Below are 19,282 nucleotides of genomic sequence, written 5' to 3' on the forward strand. Positions count from 1 at the left end.
TGACCCTTTGGAATAACCATCATTTATGTGTAAATTTGTCTTAAAGTATATGATCTTTAAGTTACAATAATGAACAATCTGTTTTAACTTATAACATACATTATTATAATGTTCTTGACAATATTCACTACATCATTCAAATATTCACATAATGTTAATAATTTTAACAAAAGCTAATTGGAGTCAAGAGTTGGTAAACCTGGAGTCCAATCAATGAAACAGTATTGTGTTTTAGAGCTACTTTGATATAAAAGAATACCCAAACATTTTGAGTTTGCCATTCTCAAGAAACATCTGCTGATGTGAACCATACCTCACAAAAAATAAATATCAGAAGACCTACAATGAAGAACTGCTAATCTGCATAACGCTGGAAAGGGTTATAAAGTAATCCCAAAGAGTTTACATATTCATCAGTCCACAGTTAGACAATTTGTTTTTAAATGGAGACAATTTAGCACTTTGACTATTCTCCCTAGACGTGGGCGCCCAGCCAAGATAACTCCAAGGGCACAAAGCAGAATGCTCAAGGGGTTAAAAAAATAACCCTACAGTAATAGCTAAAGGCTTGAAGGAACCATCGGAACTGGTTAACATCTCTGTTCATGAGTCTACCATACACAAAACATTGTACAGGCATAAAGGCATGAAGCCCTTGCTCTCACAAAAAAAAACATCACTACATGCCTATAGTTTGCCAAAGAGAACCTTAAAACTCCACAACCCTACTGGGAAATGTATTTGTGGACTGATAAAACAAAGGTTCAATTATTCAGGAAGAATTCACAGCACTACGTATGGTGTAGGGCACTGCATACAACATGAAAACATCACCCCAACGGTGAAGTACCGTGGAGGGAAGATCGTCATTTGGGGCTGCTTTTCTGACTCAGAGCCATCATCAGCTTTTCATCATCGAGGTTACAATTAATTCCCAAATTTATTAAGGTCATCATACAGGATGATGTCAGCCTGGCTGTCCACCAGCTGACGTTCAGAAGAAGTTGCGTAATGCACTAGTGACACTAGCCACTTTCAGCTTTATGTTTAGTTGTGGCATTTCTAGGTTCCTATGGAGACCTCATGATATAGATTTGATGTAAGAGACAATTATCAAGTCTTTATCATACTCTTATCAACAGGCAAACTTTTCATGCCAAAGTAAAATACAGAAGCACTAAAATAAGGTAATCTTAAATTTTTGATTACTGTTATACATCAAGTTAAAAAAAAGTGCATACAACAGTGAAACAAGCCAGGGATTCCCCTTTATAATGCATAGTTAATTATCTCCTGCAAACTATCTTTTCAACTCCTACCTTAGTGAACGACTATGTATGTATTGTATTGCATACACACTTATCAGCACAAAGCAGCCATGAACAAAGTAAGGTAACAGGACTGTATTGGCACACAAGACATATCCGAGTGTTCTGATCACAGAAAACGTGATCAAAAGATAATTCCCATTTCCACTGGCTCTTAACTTTCACAACTATATACATATTCTATTATATACATAACTTTTATTCCACCTTAAAACAGACCTGGCCACAAAGTTTGCTTATTTTAAAAAGGTCCTCCAATATGGTCATTGTTTACTACTTAAATATGCAAAACACCTGTAAAAGGAAAATGATATCATAAGAGCTAAATGAAGATTAAATAAAAAAAATATTTTTTGGATCTTTACTAATTGCAAAGCAAACTCTAAATACCCAAATGCCTGCCCTTATTTTTTATGTCTGTAATGCATTTAAAGTCTCATCAAAATAGGTCTTTTATTAGTGAATAACCTGAATTTAGCTGTTTTATGCCACTGGACAATTTTCATTATACTTCCTCAGTCTTATGTTTTGCACAAGATGGTTTACTTTTGATAATAAAAGGATACATCACTTCTAAGCACAGTTAAAGGGACATTCCAGGTGAGTGCCCTCAAATCTTTTTGCATATAGTAGGTTAGTATCAGGTGCTTAAATCACATCTAATTATGTGGTTATTAAATGGAACAAATTATATAATGCACTTATACAATAACAAACTGAGCATGCGTTGTACTAAATAATTACAGAAGACATTATCAGCATATATTTTGTTAATGCTGACTTTTTGCAAAGATTGACAGGTGACATTCAGGATCACATAATGTAAAAGCTGTAATCACAACATGCCAAAGTAACTTATTTACCCATTTTTTATTTACCAACTCACAGTTTAAGTTACTTTTTGTGTAGGAGCCACAGCAAACTGTACCACTACTAAAAACTATATGCACATTCACATGATGCTTATTATGTTATACGCATGGTCAGAAAAAAAAATCAAATAATTGTTTACTTTGTAGTGCAGATAAAATATGGAATTTAAAAGCTAGTACTTACTGATGAATAGCCTGCAAAAACTTTCTCTGGTGTTTTCGAACTTTTGCATGGTCTATCTTTTTGACCAGTTTTGTGTTTTTATATATCAACCACGTTTCCCTGAGAACATTAGCAGCTGCATTTTTCACCTGTTGAGAAACAAAAACATAAAATGGGTAATACAAGAAGAAAAAACGAAGTATTTTTAAACATACGTAAATTGTGATGGCAATCTATCAAGTCAGTACATTGTCAGCAGCTGCCCACCAACAGTCAAGAAGAATTACCAAATCTTTTACCTTTGCATTCTCAATTTATTGCCCCCTAACAGCAGAGTTTGGGATTGAACCCTTTTGCATGCTGAAAAGACCTCCGTACTACTAACCTGGAAGGCGTAGTGACAAATAGCTTTGCAGAGTGTTCCATATAGCATTGTATTTCCAGATTTGGTCCTACTTATACTTTACACTGTTCAAATATTAAATGTAGCAGTATATCGGGAATTGGGCACTAGGTTCGCTGTATGCCATTTTAATACAATGAAAACAAAGTGTTTCCTAAAAGTGAAGTTAGCTTTCTTAATACTATTTGTTTTCTCTTTAATCATTACTCCACATCACGGAAGCGGTATCACAAAGAGAAATGTCATCTGGAAAAAAATCATGGAAAAATATTTATTATCTTCTGAAACCAACAGAAATACTTATTGTAGCCTCTATTTAATTGGCTTTGTCTCATTGAGTGTATAATGCTAGAAAATGTTCCAATTCATGACCAAGTCATCTGCTCATGCAGTCTATTACTGTGTTTGTGAAGTGTTGCCTTTGATGTCAGGAAGAACCCTTAAGTTATTGTTGTATGTAATTTTACCTCAGACTTTGAAGTTGCCTTCTAGGGTATACCCATCCAAACATGTTTTAACTTACAACATTAAGTAAACATCATTGTTCATTCAATATTTATTTTAGAAGTTGAACTGCGCAGACTATCCAGCACTAAGTATGGTGCTGTATGATACATGTGCTAGACCCCCATGTTGTGGCTTCCACTCCCCCATTTCAATATTTATTAAAAAATGGCAATTACTGGCAGGTTCCTCCATCAAGAATGGTTGAGTTGGACCCATATAATGCATAATTCAATGTGTAAGGAAACACTGACAAAATCTCACTGATTTAACTATACATTGTTACAGTTCTCCTGATTACTCATCCTTCATTGAATAAACCCCACTGATTTTGCATCTTATGCAAAGCCTGTGCATTCATTTTAAGGGGAAAACTAAGGTAAACACACAGAGCAATTGTCTTTTTAATGAGTCTTACATTAATGAGTATTACATTCAGTAGCAGGGAATTAATAAAGAGTGACTCTTTATTTCCAGTCCCTCTGCCACAACCCCATAATTTTCTGCATTACTGTGCATTTTTTTTAGTATTTGGCAACCTCCTCTGCCTTCATCAATCCAGCATGGCCAATTGCGCCTGAGGATAACAAGTATCATGTGCTGGAGTCACTGCCTTCATCTCCTGCTAGTCAATCTCTGCTTTTAGGAGAAAGACAGACTGGGTGATTGGGTACAGGGTTTTCTTCAAAAATTGAGGCACTTTTTAAAAAAAAAATCTTAACTAATATTGCTGCTATTTATTTTATGTACCACGTGGAGTTATCAGTAATTTGACGGTTATAATCAAATAACCAAAATAAAAATGTTTTTGAAGCAGTAATGTGTGACACAAGATTCGAAGACAAGGACAGAGAAAGGACACAGAGTTTCATTAACTACATTAGAACAAAACAATACTGGTGTTTTACTACTGACCTACTCATTACATATAGAAATGATATGGTCATCTTAACATGATAAAAGACTGCAAGCTGGCACTCAAAAATGTACAGTCCTGTTGCTCCAGGATACATTTTGATGGCTGCATGATAAAGGTAGGTAGGGCACCGACCCCTAGGCATTTGCCCAGTGAGCCCAACAGCTTACCCAGGCATGGAAGACATGACAGGTTTGTGCAATTTTTTCACACTATAAAATGTGTTATACAAATAAAAATAGGTTGTTTACTGATTATGCAGGGGCTAATTCCAATGAAATAACATGCTTTTGTGTAACATAATTGTAAACTCCATTAGAAGAAGGTTAATATATTATATGTGAGTGATAAAACTAAAACACATCATTTGGAAGAAAACATAACGGTCATTAATTTTTAAAGCTTTTTCACTTTATAATATTACTACAGTAAAATCCTTCCTGTTGCATAACTTCACTTAAAAGAATAATTATTTAATTATCTGCATTATTCATTTATAACATAGGGATGCTTCACGCAGAGCTATACAGTTTGCTAGTAACGAATACTCAATATGATAACACAAAAACAGACATCAGATGATCCTCCAGAGCGACCTGCTTGTGACAGCTTAGAAAAATAAAGGAGGGCAAAGTAAGAGAAATTAAAGGGACACTCCATCCAGGTGCACAGAAAGCTATCACACTGTTTTCAGTGGGAGATTCAAGCAGCGTGAAGTGTTAGACCACAAAAGAGGCGTTTTGCTGCAGCTTCTCCTGAAGGTAAGGATTTTTTTTAGAAATGCATTTTAAAAAGTACATTAAAGAGTACCATACTATTCATTTTTATTGGCAAGACTCCTGTCTGGGATACTGGTATGTTCCTTAAAACATAAAACATATTTAAACTGTCACATTCATAATTTCTTTAATAAAGACAGTACTATAAATTCAACTGTTAGTGTGCAGACTCTGACATTGTAAGATGGACCAAGTTTATATTCTTTCATTTAGAATGACTTGTAAATACAGATGTTACATTTCCAATGTTACTGTCCAGCATCCAGCTGTAATGTCAGCCATTTATATACAGCTCTGTTTATATACAGCTATTTGGCAGCCTCTAAGGCAGGGGCGTCCAACATGCGGCCCGCGGGCCAAATGCGGCCCGTGGGACCTCGAGGTGCGGCCCGCGTGAGATCGGTAGCCAGGATCACAAGAGCCCTGCTGCTTACTTGTGGGAGGGGCTATTCTCTGCTCCAGTCCTGCTTCCCCTGTGGGGAGAACGAGGGAGGCCGCGCCCCCCTGCTAAAGTCTGTGATCGGCATTGAGAGAGCTGTAGTGCAGATAAGGGGTGGGGAGGGTGTTTGAATGAGTATGTCTGATTGAGGGAATGAATCTGTGAATGAATGAATTTGTGTGTGTGTGATAGCATGGATGTGTAAGTGCTGGAACCTAGGCACGATGGGACTGTGATTGCTGTTAACAATCCCACTCCTATCATGCCAAGTCAGCCAGTACATGCTGAAACCTGGCTAGCTGCCCCCTTGTATATTGATGCTGCCAGCAGTATGGGGTCTGCACTTGCAGCCACCCTGTACCAGCATGTACTAGCTGACTTGGGATGATAGGAGTGTGATTGCTAACAGCAATCTGCTAACAGCAATCACAGTCCCATCATGCCTAGGTTCCAGCATTTACTGGTTGCCTGGGTATAAAAAGAGTGTGTTTGCTGTTAGCAATCACACTCCTATCATGCCAAGTCAGCCAGTACATGCTGAAACCTGGCTAGCTGCCTCCCTTGTGTATTGATGCTGCCAGCAGTATGGGGTCTGCACTTACAGCCACCCTGTACCAGCATGTACTGGCTGACTTGGGATGATAGGAGTGTGATTGCTAACAGCTAACAGCAATCTGCTAACAGCAATCACAGTCCCATCATGCCTAGGTTCCAGCATTTACTGGTTGCCTGAGTATAAAAAGAGTGTGTTTGCAGTTAGCAATCACACTCCTATCATGCCAAGTCATATTGTGGTGTGTTACTTTTAATAAAAGCGTGGTTACACACTAAAATTGGACAAAAAATACAATTCCCAGCCAACCAGTACATGCTGGAATCTGGGTATGCCTGAGATTGCTGTTAACAATCATAATATATAATTTTTTGTACAATTTTGGTGTGTAACTTACTTTTATTAACCCCTTCGTGACAAAGGCTGATTTTACTTTTTGTACCCTTCGTGACAATGGCCGTTTTAACATTTCTGCGCTGCTCGTGTTTAGCTGTAATTTTCTTCTTTCCCGTTTACTGAACCCACACACATTAGATATTGTTTTTTTCAGGACAAGAAGGGCTTTCTTTAGATAACATTGTTTTGATTGTATCATATTATTTACTATTAAAAAAAGTATAAAATATGGTGAAAAATTTCGAAAAAAATTACTGTTTCTAACTTTTAGTTGAAAATTATTTTACTCATCTATAAAAGGTAATGAAAAAACCTGCTAAATAGATTCTACCATTTGTCCTGAGTTTAGAAATACTCAATGTTTTTATGTTTTTTGCTTTTTTCTACACATTATGGGCAGGGCCGGCCGAAGACTTAATGCCGCCTGGGGCGAAGTTTAAAATGCCGCCCCCCGCCAACGCCGGGGGGGGCGGCATTATCTACCCCACCCCCCACCGGTACTTACCCTTAAACAGTCCTGCGGCGAGTCTCCCTGTGCTGCCACGGTGCCGGCTTGTAATGCTGAGCGCCGGAAATTCACGTCACTTCCGGCGCTCTGCATTACAAGCCGGCACCGAGACCGAACAGGTAAACTCGCCGCAGAGGAGAGAGAGAGGGGCGCCGAGCGGGTAAGCGAAAACCACTCAGTGCCCCTCTCTCTCTTCTTCGCTTCAAAAAAAACAAAAAAAAAACGCTTGGGGCGGCAAAGTGCCGCCCCTTCTGAAGTGCCGCCTGGGGCAATTGCCCCAGTCGGCTCCATTGTAGGGCCGGCCCTGATTATGGGGCAAAAAGTACAGGTAGCGTTTTGCTATTTCAAAGCCATTTTTTCCAAATCTGGTAATTCTTCCCCTCATGTGCCATTTCGGGTATCTTTGAAGCCGGCCAATGCAATTTACCCCATCAAGTCATATATTTTTGAAAACTAGACAGCCCAGGGTATTCCAAATGCTTGTATTTTAACCCTTTTCAAGCACTAATTCTACCATCAGCCTTTGTCAAACTTTATGGTAGTAATTTTTTTTGCATTTGTTTTTTTCACACACATTTTAATTTAGGTATGAATAAACAGGTTCTGGTATATGTCACTATCACAAAACACCCCAATATGTGTTCAGCAACATCTCCTGAGTACAGCGATACCTCACATGAATGATTTTGCCTGGCTGTTTGGGGGAAAAAGGGCCACATTTGGGACATGCGCATTTTTCAATGTTGAACTTTGGCATTTGGGGATCCACTGCCCATGCCCTATTTGGTACATCTTTGAGCCGGGCCATTTCAGTGTGGCCAATAAAGCCATATATTTTTGAAAACTAGACACCCCAGGGTATTTTAAATGCTGGTATTTTAACTCTTTGCATGCACACATTTTACCACCAGAATTTTTTCAAAGTTTGCAGTAGTATTTTTTTGTGTGTATTTTTCCCCCACACACTACTTTATGTATGAATTTACAGCTGCTGGTTTATGCCGCTGTCACATGACACCCCAATATGTGTTCAGCAACATCTCCGGAGCGCAGTGATACCCCACATGCATGGGTTTGTCATTTTTTGGGGGAACTAAAAGGCCACATTTGGTACGTGTGCATTTTTCTAATTGGAAATTAGATGTGTGGCCATCCTTCCCCCCGTGTTATTTGGGACATTGTTGAACCCGGCCAATTCAATTTACCCCATCAAATCATACATTTTTTAAAAGTAGACACCCCATGGGCATTTAATATGCCAGTATTTTAACTCTTTCCATGCGAGAATTGTTTTAAGCCAATGTGCTAATTTTAGGACTTGCTCACAAAAATATATTTTTTATATATATATTTATTTATTTTTTTGCCTTTTTTAAAAATAAAATTTAAATTTTTTTTCAACTTGAAGGTTCCCCTGATAGTGACATCAGTGGGAAATTATTTTTACATTTTACTGTTTTTTTTACTATTTTATTTCTAATTATTATTAATTTTATTTTATTTTTTTATTTATTTTTACTAATCACACTGTGATTAGAAAGCTGGGCTCCATTGACTTGCATGGTTGAATGCAGTACCTGCATTCAACCTGCAAGTGGAGCCAGAGTTCTCTAGAGGGTCAGGAGACCGTCTAGCGAACTTTTTCACCTTTATTGTTTTTTTTCCCAGGCCGCCGCCATCTTTCAGATGGCGAAGATCACCGGCAGCTGCGGCTGTGACCGCTCTCCGGAGCGGTCACAGTCCATCCAAAGGTAAGTGTTTGGTGTCGCTGGATGCCTCCTGATCGAGGCATTCCAGCGACACCATTTAAGTTTAGGAGGTGATCGTTGATCGCCTCCTAAATGCTTTTAAAACGGGCGTCCGCCGCCATACAATGTATGGCGGTTGTTGACGCCCCGGGGAGGGGCCAGACATGGCCCCTGGTGCCGATCGTGGCGTTGCTGAATGCCTCGAGGTCGAGCAACGCCGATCTACGTTCGCTTTCTGCACCCGTTTAAAGGCGTGCCGGTTCTGGCACGTCATTTGTCATAATCGACTTGTTTTTCCGTGCCGTGCCAGAACCGGCAATTGTCATTAAGGGGTTAAAAGTGTGTGTGGGGGGGGTCACTTTCAGTTTCGGCTAAGTGAACCCTGAATTTTCGGTTTTGGTCCAGATTTTCATTTTAGTGCATCGCTAAAATAAATAGAACTATTTTATTTTTACTTATCCAGAATCCTGAATTTGTATGCCCAGAAATCCCAGAAATCAGTGAGAGGAAAAGTAAAGGTTTTGTGTCATTTACTTTATTTTAATCTGCATATTTTATTAAAGGCCATATTTTCTCACAGTGAAAAATGAGTGCGGCCCTCGCACGGATACAATTCTGATGAAGTGGCCCACTGCAGAAAAAACTTGGACGCCCCTGCTCTAAGGCAATCTTTTATATAAAGCCTTTGGCAACTATGGATGTGTAGGTGGGGACCCTGCTAATAATGCCATAATTCTACACAATACAAATTTCAATCACACTTTTTTCAATTGTTATTTTGTTGTTTGTAAAGCATTCCTAAAAATGTGTCCCTTATGTTACTTAACTCCAAAAGACAGCACATGTAACATTCAGATTACATTTAGCATTAGGTTTGACACTATTTGAAATACATGCTATGCAAATAATACAGAAAATGTATAAGCCAAACATTAATGTTCCTTCACGGTTAGCTGAATTGCATGAGATTAGAAAAGTTACTTTAATTGTGATCACTTACTCTTTTAGTTAACTGGGTATCCATCATAAAATTATGAACATGTTTTTCTGCTTTGGTAAGTTCTAGCTTCCTCGCTACCACAGCCACAACGAGTGCAGTGCAGCCAGCACCCTGCAAGATACAAGAAAAACACATTTTACAAATAGCTAGTTATGTATGAAAACACATAAGCATAATATCATACAAGGGAATCAATATTGTAAAAATTTGTGTTCTAATCCTTGGAATGCAGGGGGTCACAGTGTTCATCCTGGAATAGCTATATTTAGACAAGGAACCTATAGGTAGCTTACACTTTGACTAGGCATACATCCCAAATGGCGCATTTTTCACGGGATGGTCCAATTTTCCAGCGTTGTCTCATTTTCCACCAAACAACCTACTGTCCCACTTGTGGGGGCAATGGGGATCATTATCAGTTGAGGAGATTCTCTGATCTCTCTTAACCAGCACATGAAGCTGTGGCATTGATTGCTTTTTCAGCACAGATATCAATCATAGCTCCTCACAGTACATTTCAACGATGTGTTGAAAGCTGGTTGGAAAAATCAGGTGGGTAGCCCTACCCTTGCCCTCTAACAATGCCTTTCACCAAGAGTGTGCCAATTTAGATACCTAAAGTGTTGGGCGGCATGTAAAACATGCATCTCTTCAACTGATGTCATCATGGTAGACATTAGGGCTGAAACAACGAATCGATAAAATCGATAATAATCGATAACGGAAATCGTTGTCGACGATTTCCGTTATCGATTAATCGAGTGATCGATTCGTTGTTTGCTCCTTTTACTTACCTCCGCGAGCGTTCCCTGCTTCCGCTACACGCTCTGCACTGCGTGACGGATGTGACGCGTTCCGGAGGTAAGTATTCTTCATGTCTGTGCGAATTCGCTCTGTGCGGTTCGCTCTGTGCGAGTGGCTCCATTCGCACAGAGCGATTCGTGGGGGTGGGGTTTCAGGGGATGCAGGGCAGAGTGGGGGTGGGGGGGCAGGCCAGGGTAGGAGACTGAGTGCAGGGCAGAGTGGGGGTGGGGGTGCAGGGCAGAGTGGGGGTGGGGATGCAGGGCAGGGCAGGAGACTGGGTGCAGGGCAGAGTGGGAGACTGGGTGCAGGGCAGAGTGGGGGTGTGGATGCAGGGCAGGGTGTGAGTGTGAGTGCAGGGCAGAGTGGGTGCAGGGTGTGAGTGTGGGGGCAGGGTGTGAGTGTGGGGGCAGGGCAGAATGTGGGGGCAGGGCTGGGTGCAGGGCAGAGTTGGAGACTGGGTGCAGGGGCACAGTGCAAAAGTGCTGGGTGCAAAGTGCCAGGGCTGGGTGCAAAGTGCCAGGGCTGGGTGCAAAGTTCTGGGTGCAAAGTGCCAGGGCTGGGTGCAAAGTGCTGAGTGCAAAGTGCTGGGTGCAAAGTGCCAGGGCTGGGGCAAAGTGCTGAGTGCAAAGTGCCAGGGCTGGGTGCAAAGTGCCGGGTGCAAAGTGCTGGGTGCAAAGTGCCAGGGGTGGGGCAAAGTGCTGAGTGCTGGGTGCAAAGTGCCAGGGCTGGGTGCAAAGTGCCAGGGCTGGGTGCAAAGTGCCAGGGCTGGGTGCAAAGTGCTGGGTGCAAAGTGCCAGGGGTGGGGCAAAGTGCTGGGTGCAAAGTGCCAGGGCTGGGTGCAAAGTGCTGGGTGCAAAGTGCTGGGTGCAAAGTGCAAAGTGCTGAGTGCAAAGTACCAGGGCTGGGGCAAAGTTTCTTGAACAGTAATAGTCCACCTCTTTTCAGAATGTTTGGGGTTATTTTGTTTCATAAATATTGTGTTTGGGTTTTTGTACTTTGAAAATATTGTTTTTTTATTACATCATAACAAAATAAGAATGTTAATGTAAATTTTAAGTTGTTTTTTAACATCCAGTTCATTAAATTATTTTAAATAAACAAAAAATTTGCATATTGTTTTTTTTATCCGATTAATCGATTAATCGAAAAAATAATCGGCCAACTAATCGATTATTAAAATAATCGTTAGTTGCAGCCCTAGTAGACATGCAAACACGGTGGACCTGGAAGCTTTCTGCCCAGGGGCAATACAACTATCCAAAACATTATCCAATCCTCCATGTTAGATTGGTGTTTGAAATTAAAGATTCACTTTTACATGGTTTGTATTTATGCAATAATACTGATGCTTAGAACTAATACATATTCCCTTAGCAATATGTACCAAATCAATTTATACGTGAATTACGTCTTAGACGTGAGATTATCTGGGACAACTATGTATAGCCTTACACAAGATGGTTTTATCTCTACATTGCAGGTTACCCTTATGGAAGAAAAGGTATTCTCTGCACTGCTTATTTAAAAGAGGTTAGTTACAAAGACATAGCAAATACAATTATTTAACAGTGAGAACCTAAAAAATTTAACCAAAAATATTATGTGTATGATACATTCAATGACTAATTTTAATCGGCAAATGTAATTGGAAATTGGTAAAATGGAAACAATACATTATAGGCATTTCTGCATATCTAGTCAAGTCTCTATGTAAAGCCTATTTTTTTAAATCTTTTTCACAGGTATTTTATCTAGTATATAGGATCATTTCCACACCAGAACATGCTGGAGTAGATAAACTGGAGGACCAAGCAGCACATTCTCAGCACGCATTAAACATAAATACAGGAAGCATTATATCGGGGTTAAATCTGGGTGGGGAGTAACTGTGACTATAAGTAGCTTCCCTGCCGGGAGGCTGAAGAAGTATACATTTTCACGGATGGCATTAACATGCAGTATGAAGTACCATTATAATGCTATAAAGTATGGTATACTAAATTGTGTTCAGTGGGGTTGAGGTCAGGGCTCTGTGCGGGCCACTTGAGCTCCTGACCACCAAACTCGTCAAACCGTGTCTTTATGGACCTTGCTTTGTGCACTGGGGCAAAGACATGTTGGAACATGAAAGAGGTTTCCCAAACTGGTACCACAAAATTGGAAGCTTTAGAGGATGTAACATTACATTCTTTGTATTATTTACTTGCAATAGTAATATTTACCTTTTTGCCAATTGTGTTTTTGTAGTATTAAAACATAGTCACATTACCAAAGCCAAAGGAGAACTCTCGACGATTTTTTCACTGCTGGTATCAGTATAAAATAGGTTTCATAACATTGTGCTGTTTAATTTTTCTAAGTCAGTTCTTAGTTTTACTTAACATCATTTTCAGGTCTGTTTTCTGAGCTCTAGCCTAATCTACAAGACTAACACCCTTACTGCTTATCATACTTACTTTACAAAACAATAAAACAGCTCAGTCTTAATCACCCACCTCATCCTGACTAATGAAGGTCTTTAAAATAATAAACATCATTAGCTTTGCCATCAGCTCACTTTGGTGCTTGAGCAGTAAAGTCACCCAAAATATCACATGGCCGACAACAACGGCAGCCTCCTGGTCTGCAGATAAAGGAAGTATATTGTAAAATAAAAACATCAGATAAAACCTTTTTTTATGCAAACAGCACTGTATTTTATGTTCAAAAGAGAAAAATATTTATTTAATGGAACTTAATATTTAAAGACATTAAATAAAAATTAGGTGACTCTAGAGTGATGGGGAGAATAGTTTAGGATAGGCATGGCTTTTCCATGTCTTCCAGGAAGACCTATTGTAAAGCCAGAGGATTGGCTGGGGTTAACCCTGTAATACCCCCCCCCCGTGAATCACAGGCTGGCCATGTAAATGTTGAGACACCAAGAGTACATCCTTAACAGCATCTTAACCTCCACCTCCAACCATTACCACCACCCAGGATGCTTAGAGAGGGACAATAAGCAAAGCTCCAGAAGGCAAAGTATTAAGTTCATGAGTAACTTTGTAACACCAGTTGTAAAGTGGCCAAGGTGCTATGTACAGGAATCGTCTGAAGGCTGATGGAAACCGCCTGTGGCATACAATACGTGTACAATGTAAATAGTGCTTTTTGTTTAAGTGATAAACATCTGGTGCTAGAAAGACTGGAAATAATAAAGTCGATTTCAACTGTATCATCACTACCAAAATTCAAAGTGTAACCATGATGTGATCTATGTCACAGCACACTGCTACAATGTGTACATACATAAAAGCAAATTAGATACAATGATAAAGCCTGCAACCATAGGGCAGGCTGACATGAGGTTGTGGGGGCAAACAAAGGTCAAGGTTAACATTGACAGGTATAGGCTGTGGGGTCAAGAAAAGGTCAGTGAGTTGTTTAAAAAAAAAAAAAAATGTGAAGCTTATGTAAGTTTTTGCGCTGTTGCGCATGCGCTAGCGCTTTGCCGCGTTTTTAGAATGTCTCGCGCTGCCGCGTGCCTGCCTCGCGGGTGCCTCGCGCTGCGCTATGGGCGGGAAAAGCACCTATAAATAGAGTGCGTTTGAGGGAGCTTTTCACTTACCTGGCGAACCGCTGAGCCGATACTGCACTGACCTTTGAGTCTGGTGAGCAGTGGCGAGGCTGGTAAGCTGAAGACTTCATGGAGGAATTGATGAAAATGCTGCAGGAGCGGGTTGCTGGCGAAGGAGGAGAAGATTGGCTTCGCGGATGTCTTCTGGCTTCTTCGGTTGCAGATGAAGATGTTCTTGATCCGAGCGTTGCTGAAGACGAAGTGGCGGAGGAGGAGCCGGTGGACGTTTTTATACCGGTGAAGATCCCACAAGAGGGCGCTCTATCGCGGGATTTCCACGGTTCAACTGGATCAGGTGAAAGGGTCATGGTTGCGTCTAATAGACGTAACAGACCCGGAAGAAAGGTTTCTGATGCCGGACAGATGAAGAAAAGACCCGCTTCTCGGGTGAAGAATGTCCCTAAGCGTTCTAGGGCAATGCAGGACCCGGATGAAGGATGCAGCACACAGCTGAGCAGCCGGGGTAGGCGTCCATCACAGGCTGTCCCAGATGCTGCAGAACATCTTGGGGCTGAACAGAGTGGCTTGAGAGCTGATGGCAGAGCTGGTGAAGGTGGTGAGTCTGTGGGTTTTTCTGCTAATACTTTTAATGAAGCGGTTTCAGCATTTATGGATGTGTTAAAGGGTTTTCAGAAACAAAGTCCAGCTCAGGCTTGGGTACCATCTGGAAATGTTGGTGTAAAAAGCAGTGTAGTGAATGAAGCCTGCATGAAGGAAGTAATGTCATGTGAGGTTTCCCCTCTGGGTTTTCATTTAAGTAAAGTTATTAAAGAAAAAATTTGGAATGATGAATATTTAGATATTTTATCGTTACTGCCTGCTTCAAAAGAATTTTTGATTAAGTCTGATAAAGAGGAAGAAAGACGTAGACCGGTAGCGAGATCGTTTAATAATTGGTTGCAGGCGTTTTGTATATTTTCAAGCGTTTACTGTGAGAAACATATGGAATGCAGTGCAGGTCTTTTCCAGCATCTTGATGCGGTATTGGAAGCATATAAGAATTTTGGAGGTTTAGCGTGGTTTCATTATGATGAAACTTTCAGACAAAAAATGTCTGTGCATAAGAATTTAAAGTGGGGGATGAAGGATGTAGGCTCATGGGTAAGCATTATGTTACCTCAGAGAAATGTGTCTAGCTTCAGGTCAATGGGAAATGTTTCACATTCACAACCTAATAGACAAAAAGGTTTTTGCTGGTCTTTCAATGAGAACCAATGTAAGTGGCCTAATACGTGCAAGTTTAAACATGAATGTTCAGTTTGTTCGGGTAATCACCCAGCTTTCCGTTGTTTTCGTAAGAATTTGTTTAATGCAGGAAAAGATGTTCCCAAAGGCAGTGACGCCGGTGAGACTAGCAAGTCTGCTCCCCTTTTTAGGCAGGTATCCAAACCAACAGATGGCTAAGTTACTTTATGATGGCTTTAATGACGGTTTTAAGATTCCCATTTATAATAAGGAAGGTATGGTATGGGTGGATAATTTAAGGTCTGTTAAGGTCAATGAGGATGTGGTTCGGCTTAACATAAGTAAAGAATTAAGTTTGGGAAGGATTGCTGGTCCGTTCAATAAGCCGCCTTTCTCTTGTTTCCGTCTTTCCCCGCTTGGTTTAGTACCCAAGAAAGAGCCTGGTTCCTTCAGGTTAATCCACCATTTGTCATTTCCGCATGGTGGCTCTTTAAATGATGAAGTCACAAAGGAGGATTTTTCGGTGCATTATGCATCATTTGATGATGCGCTTAAGTGGGTTCGATTGATGGGAAAAAATGCTTTATTAGCTAAGGTTGACATTGAAGCGGCTTTTCGGTTGCTCCCTATACATCCTGATTGTTTTCGATCGCTTGGTTTTCAATTTGACGGTTTATTTTATTTTGATAAATGTTTGCCGATGGGTTGCGCAGTGTCTTGTTTCTATTTTGAGGCGTTTTCAACATTTTTAGAATGGGTTTTTAGGGATGTTTCAGGTTTTGATTCAGTAGTGCATTATTTGGATGATTTTTTATTTATTGGTAGAGCGGATTCTGTTGATTGTTTGTCTATGCTTAATATGTTTTTAAAGTTAGCAGATAGTTTTGGTGTTCCATTAGCTGCTGATAAAACAGTTTTTCCGTCTACAGAGTTGCAGTTTTTAGGAATAGTTATTGATACGCAGAATATGTGCTTTAAACTTCCTGTTGATAAGATTAGTAAGATGAGACGGTTTATTCATAAAGTTTTAGGTAGTCATAAATTAAAGGTTAAGGAGTTTCAGTCATTGCTAGGAATGTTTAATTTTGCATCTAGGGTAATGCCTATGGGTAGAGTTTTCTCTAGGCATATAGCGAGGGCCATTGCAGGGAAGAAGATACCTCAACATAGGGTTCGGATAACGAAGCAGATAAGGGAGGATCTTAAAGTATGGGATTTGTTTTTGAGTAATTTTAATGGTTCTGCTATTTGGCAAGAGGAATTTGTGAATAGTGATGCTATGGAATTTTTTACTGACGCGGCTGGAGCTACTGGTTTTGGAATATTTTGGAGTGGGAAATGGGCGGTAGCAGAATGGCCGGTTGCATGGGTTGAGGCTGGTTGGATTAAAAATATGGTTTTATTAGAGTTATTTCCGGTGGTTGTAGCGTTCGAATTGTGGTCTAGCCAATGGGCTAATAAAAGGATTTTGCTTCATTGCGATAATATGGGCGTGGTTTGGGTGATTAATACTTTGCGGGCTAAATCTATTCCTGTGATTAATTTATTAAGACATTTAGTGTTTTTATGTTTGAGAGGTAACATTTGGCTTAAAGCAAAACATATTCCAGGCAATAAAAATATTTTGGCTGATGCGCTGTCTCGTTTCAATTTCAAGCTGTTCAGGACGTTGGCGCCACAAGCGGACGTGGAAGGGCTGGTAGTTCCGGAGTCAGTTTGGGACTTGACTTCACCCAGTTAAGTAATCTGTTGGTGAAATCTGTCTCAAAGAATACATGGGAGGGTTACTCCAAGGCTTTTACGGCTTGGTCTGTTTTTGTTCAAAGCAGGAATTTAGATGTTTTTGATGGGAGTATAGATGTAGCGTTATCTTTCGTGCTTAGCTTAATTGATAAGGGTGTTGCAAAGTCCAGTATAGATAGATGTTTATTTGGTGTAGCTTTCTTTTTCAAGTTGGCCGGTAAGCAGCATTCTTTTAGGGATTTTTTGATTAAACAGCTTCTTAAAGGATATCATAATAAAACCAGGATTCCTGATGATAGGAAGCCATTGTCATCAGGGGTTTTACATAGTTTGATAGGTGTTTTATATAGAATTTGTTGGGATGAGTTTGAATGTAAATTATTTAAAGCTGCTTTTGTTATAGCTTTTTTCGGAGCTTTTAGGATTAGTGAGTTAGTAGCTAATAATAAGGATGGTGGGTCTGGTTTACGTGATAGGGATGTAATATGTGGTGTTACTTTAAGATTGTTTGTCCGTACTTCCAAGACGGATAAGGAGGCCAGAGGTTGTTGGGTTGTCTTGAACAAATTGGAGGGTTCTGATATTTGTCCGGTTGCAGCTGCAGCGGAGTTCAATGAAGTTCGGCCTGGGGTTATTGGGAATTGGTTAGTGCATCGGTCAGGTTTACCACTGACTAGGTTCCAATTTAGGAGGATTTTGAGTTTGGGGTTGAAAGAATTGGGTTTGGATAAGGAGAAATATACGACTCATTCTTTCCGAATTGGTGCTGCTACGGAGGCTGCTTTATTGGGTTTGGATGAGTCAGTGATTAAGAGGTTGGGTAGGTGGCAGTCTAATCGTTTTAAAATATACGTTAGGCCAAATTTGTTATAAGCTTGTTATTTTCTTGGGTATTTGTTAACTTTGCATTTCTTTCAGGTCATCCAACCTTTATAGTTTGGATTATTGGGCATTCTTTTGTTTTTTGGGCCCAAAGAAGAGCAGCAGCAAGAAGCTATGGAGAGAATTTAGGGTTTGATAAGAAGGACATCGCTATTTATTGGCTAGGGGTAAGGGGTTTAAGGGTTAAAAATTTGAGGGATTGTTTAGAAGAGTGTATAGATCATTTTCCATGGCCTAATGCCATAATAATGCATTGTGGTGGGAATGACATGGGTACAATGAAGTCGTTAGATTTAATACTGTTTTGTAAAAGTTTAATTTTATGTGTTAAAGAATGTTTTAAGGATGTGTTATTGGTGTGGTCCGAAATGATTCCACGTCTTCTGTGGCTTCAAAGGCCAGAATTAAAGGCGTTGGAGAGAGTACGTCGCAAAGTTAATAGAGCACTTGAAAAATTTATGCTGTTAGAAGGAGGTTTTTCTTTTCGCCATTCTGATTTAGAAGGTGGGTGTGTGGGTCTATATAGACAGGATGGTGTTCATCTATCTGACATAGGTAATGATATATTTAATGTTGATCTGCAGTGTATGGTTGAGCAGGCCGTGGTTTGGTGGGGTAGGGCCTCAAATGAGCATTAGAGCTCATTTGAGGCGGTTGGGTGAACTGTAAGTTTTAGTTATGCCGGCTGGCTTTTATGGCGGTTTGGCAAGGTTATGTGTTTTTAGTCGGAGGCTCTGGGCTTGTGCCAAGGGCTTGTTATATTTTGTTATATTTTGATACAATGGTTACAAGGTTATATCGTTATATTTGAAGTTTGTATGTTTAATAAACTAAATAAAAGTCACGGCCTGTTTCATCCAAGCTTGGTGTTTTTTGTGTTTATTCATGTATATATGTGTGGTTTATTTTATTTTAATGTCCCTTACAACCTCATGATAAAGCCTGCAACCATAGGGCAGGCTGACATGAGGTTGTGGGGGCAAACAAAGGTCAAGGTTAACATTGACAGGTATAGGCTGTGGGGTCAAGAAAAGGTCAGTGAGTTGTTTAAAAAAAAAAAAAAAATGTGAAGCTTATGTAAGTTTTTGCGCTGTTGCGCATGCGCTAGCGCTTTGCCGCGTTTTTAGAATGTCTCGCGCTGCCGCGTGCCTGCCTCGCGGGTGCCTCGCGCTGCGCTATGGGCGGGAAAAGCACCTATAAATAGAGTGCGTTTGAGGGAGCTTTTCACTTACCTGGCGAACCGCTGAGCCGATACTGCACTGACCTTTGAGTCTGGTGAGCAGTGGCGAGGCTGGTAAGCTGAAGACTTCATGGAGGAATTGATGAAAATGCGCCCTCCCACCCACCCTGTATTATAATGTTTTTGTATTTATTGTCGTGGCTTTTATCGGGGTATAGTTATCCTATAATTTTAGGGTGAACTGTAAGTTTTAGTTATGCCGG

At 40.3% G+C, this 19,282-nt stretch overlaps 1 protein-coding gene across 2 annotated transcripts in view; it reads right to left on the reverse strand.

Moving 5' to 3' along the window:
* LOC149302974 (small conductance calcium-activated potassium channel protein 2-like) overlaps nucleotides 1-19,282 on the reverse strand; it is a 79,286-nt gene that overhangs the window by 12,040 nt on the left and 47,964 nt on the right. For both annotated transcript variants that reach the window (XM_089481777.1, XM_089481776.1), the window contains 2 exons: nucleotides 9,610-9,720; nucleotides 2,385-2,512 (listed from right to left, as the gene is read on the reverse strand). In XM_089481777.1, coding sequence (XP_089337903.1) covers nucleotides 2,385-2,512; nucleotides 9,610-9,720 — 239 coding nt within the window. The remainder of the gene's footprint in view (nucleotides 1-2,384; nucleotides 2,513-9,609; nucleotides 9,721-19,282) is intronic.

The sequence above is a fragment of the Sceloporus occidentalis genome, unplaced genomic scaffold (assembly GCF_023333645.1).
Source record: "Sceloporus occidentalis isolate IW3139 unplaced genomic scaffold, rSceOcc1.0.p SCAF_16, whole genome shotgun sequence".
NCBI lineage: Eukaryota > Metazoa > Chordata > Lepidosauria > Squamata > Phrynosomatidae > Sceloporus > Sceloporus occidentalis.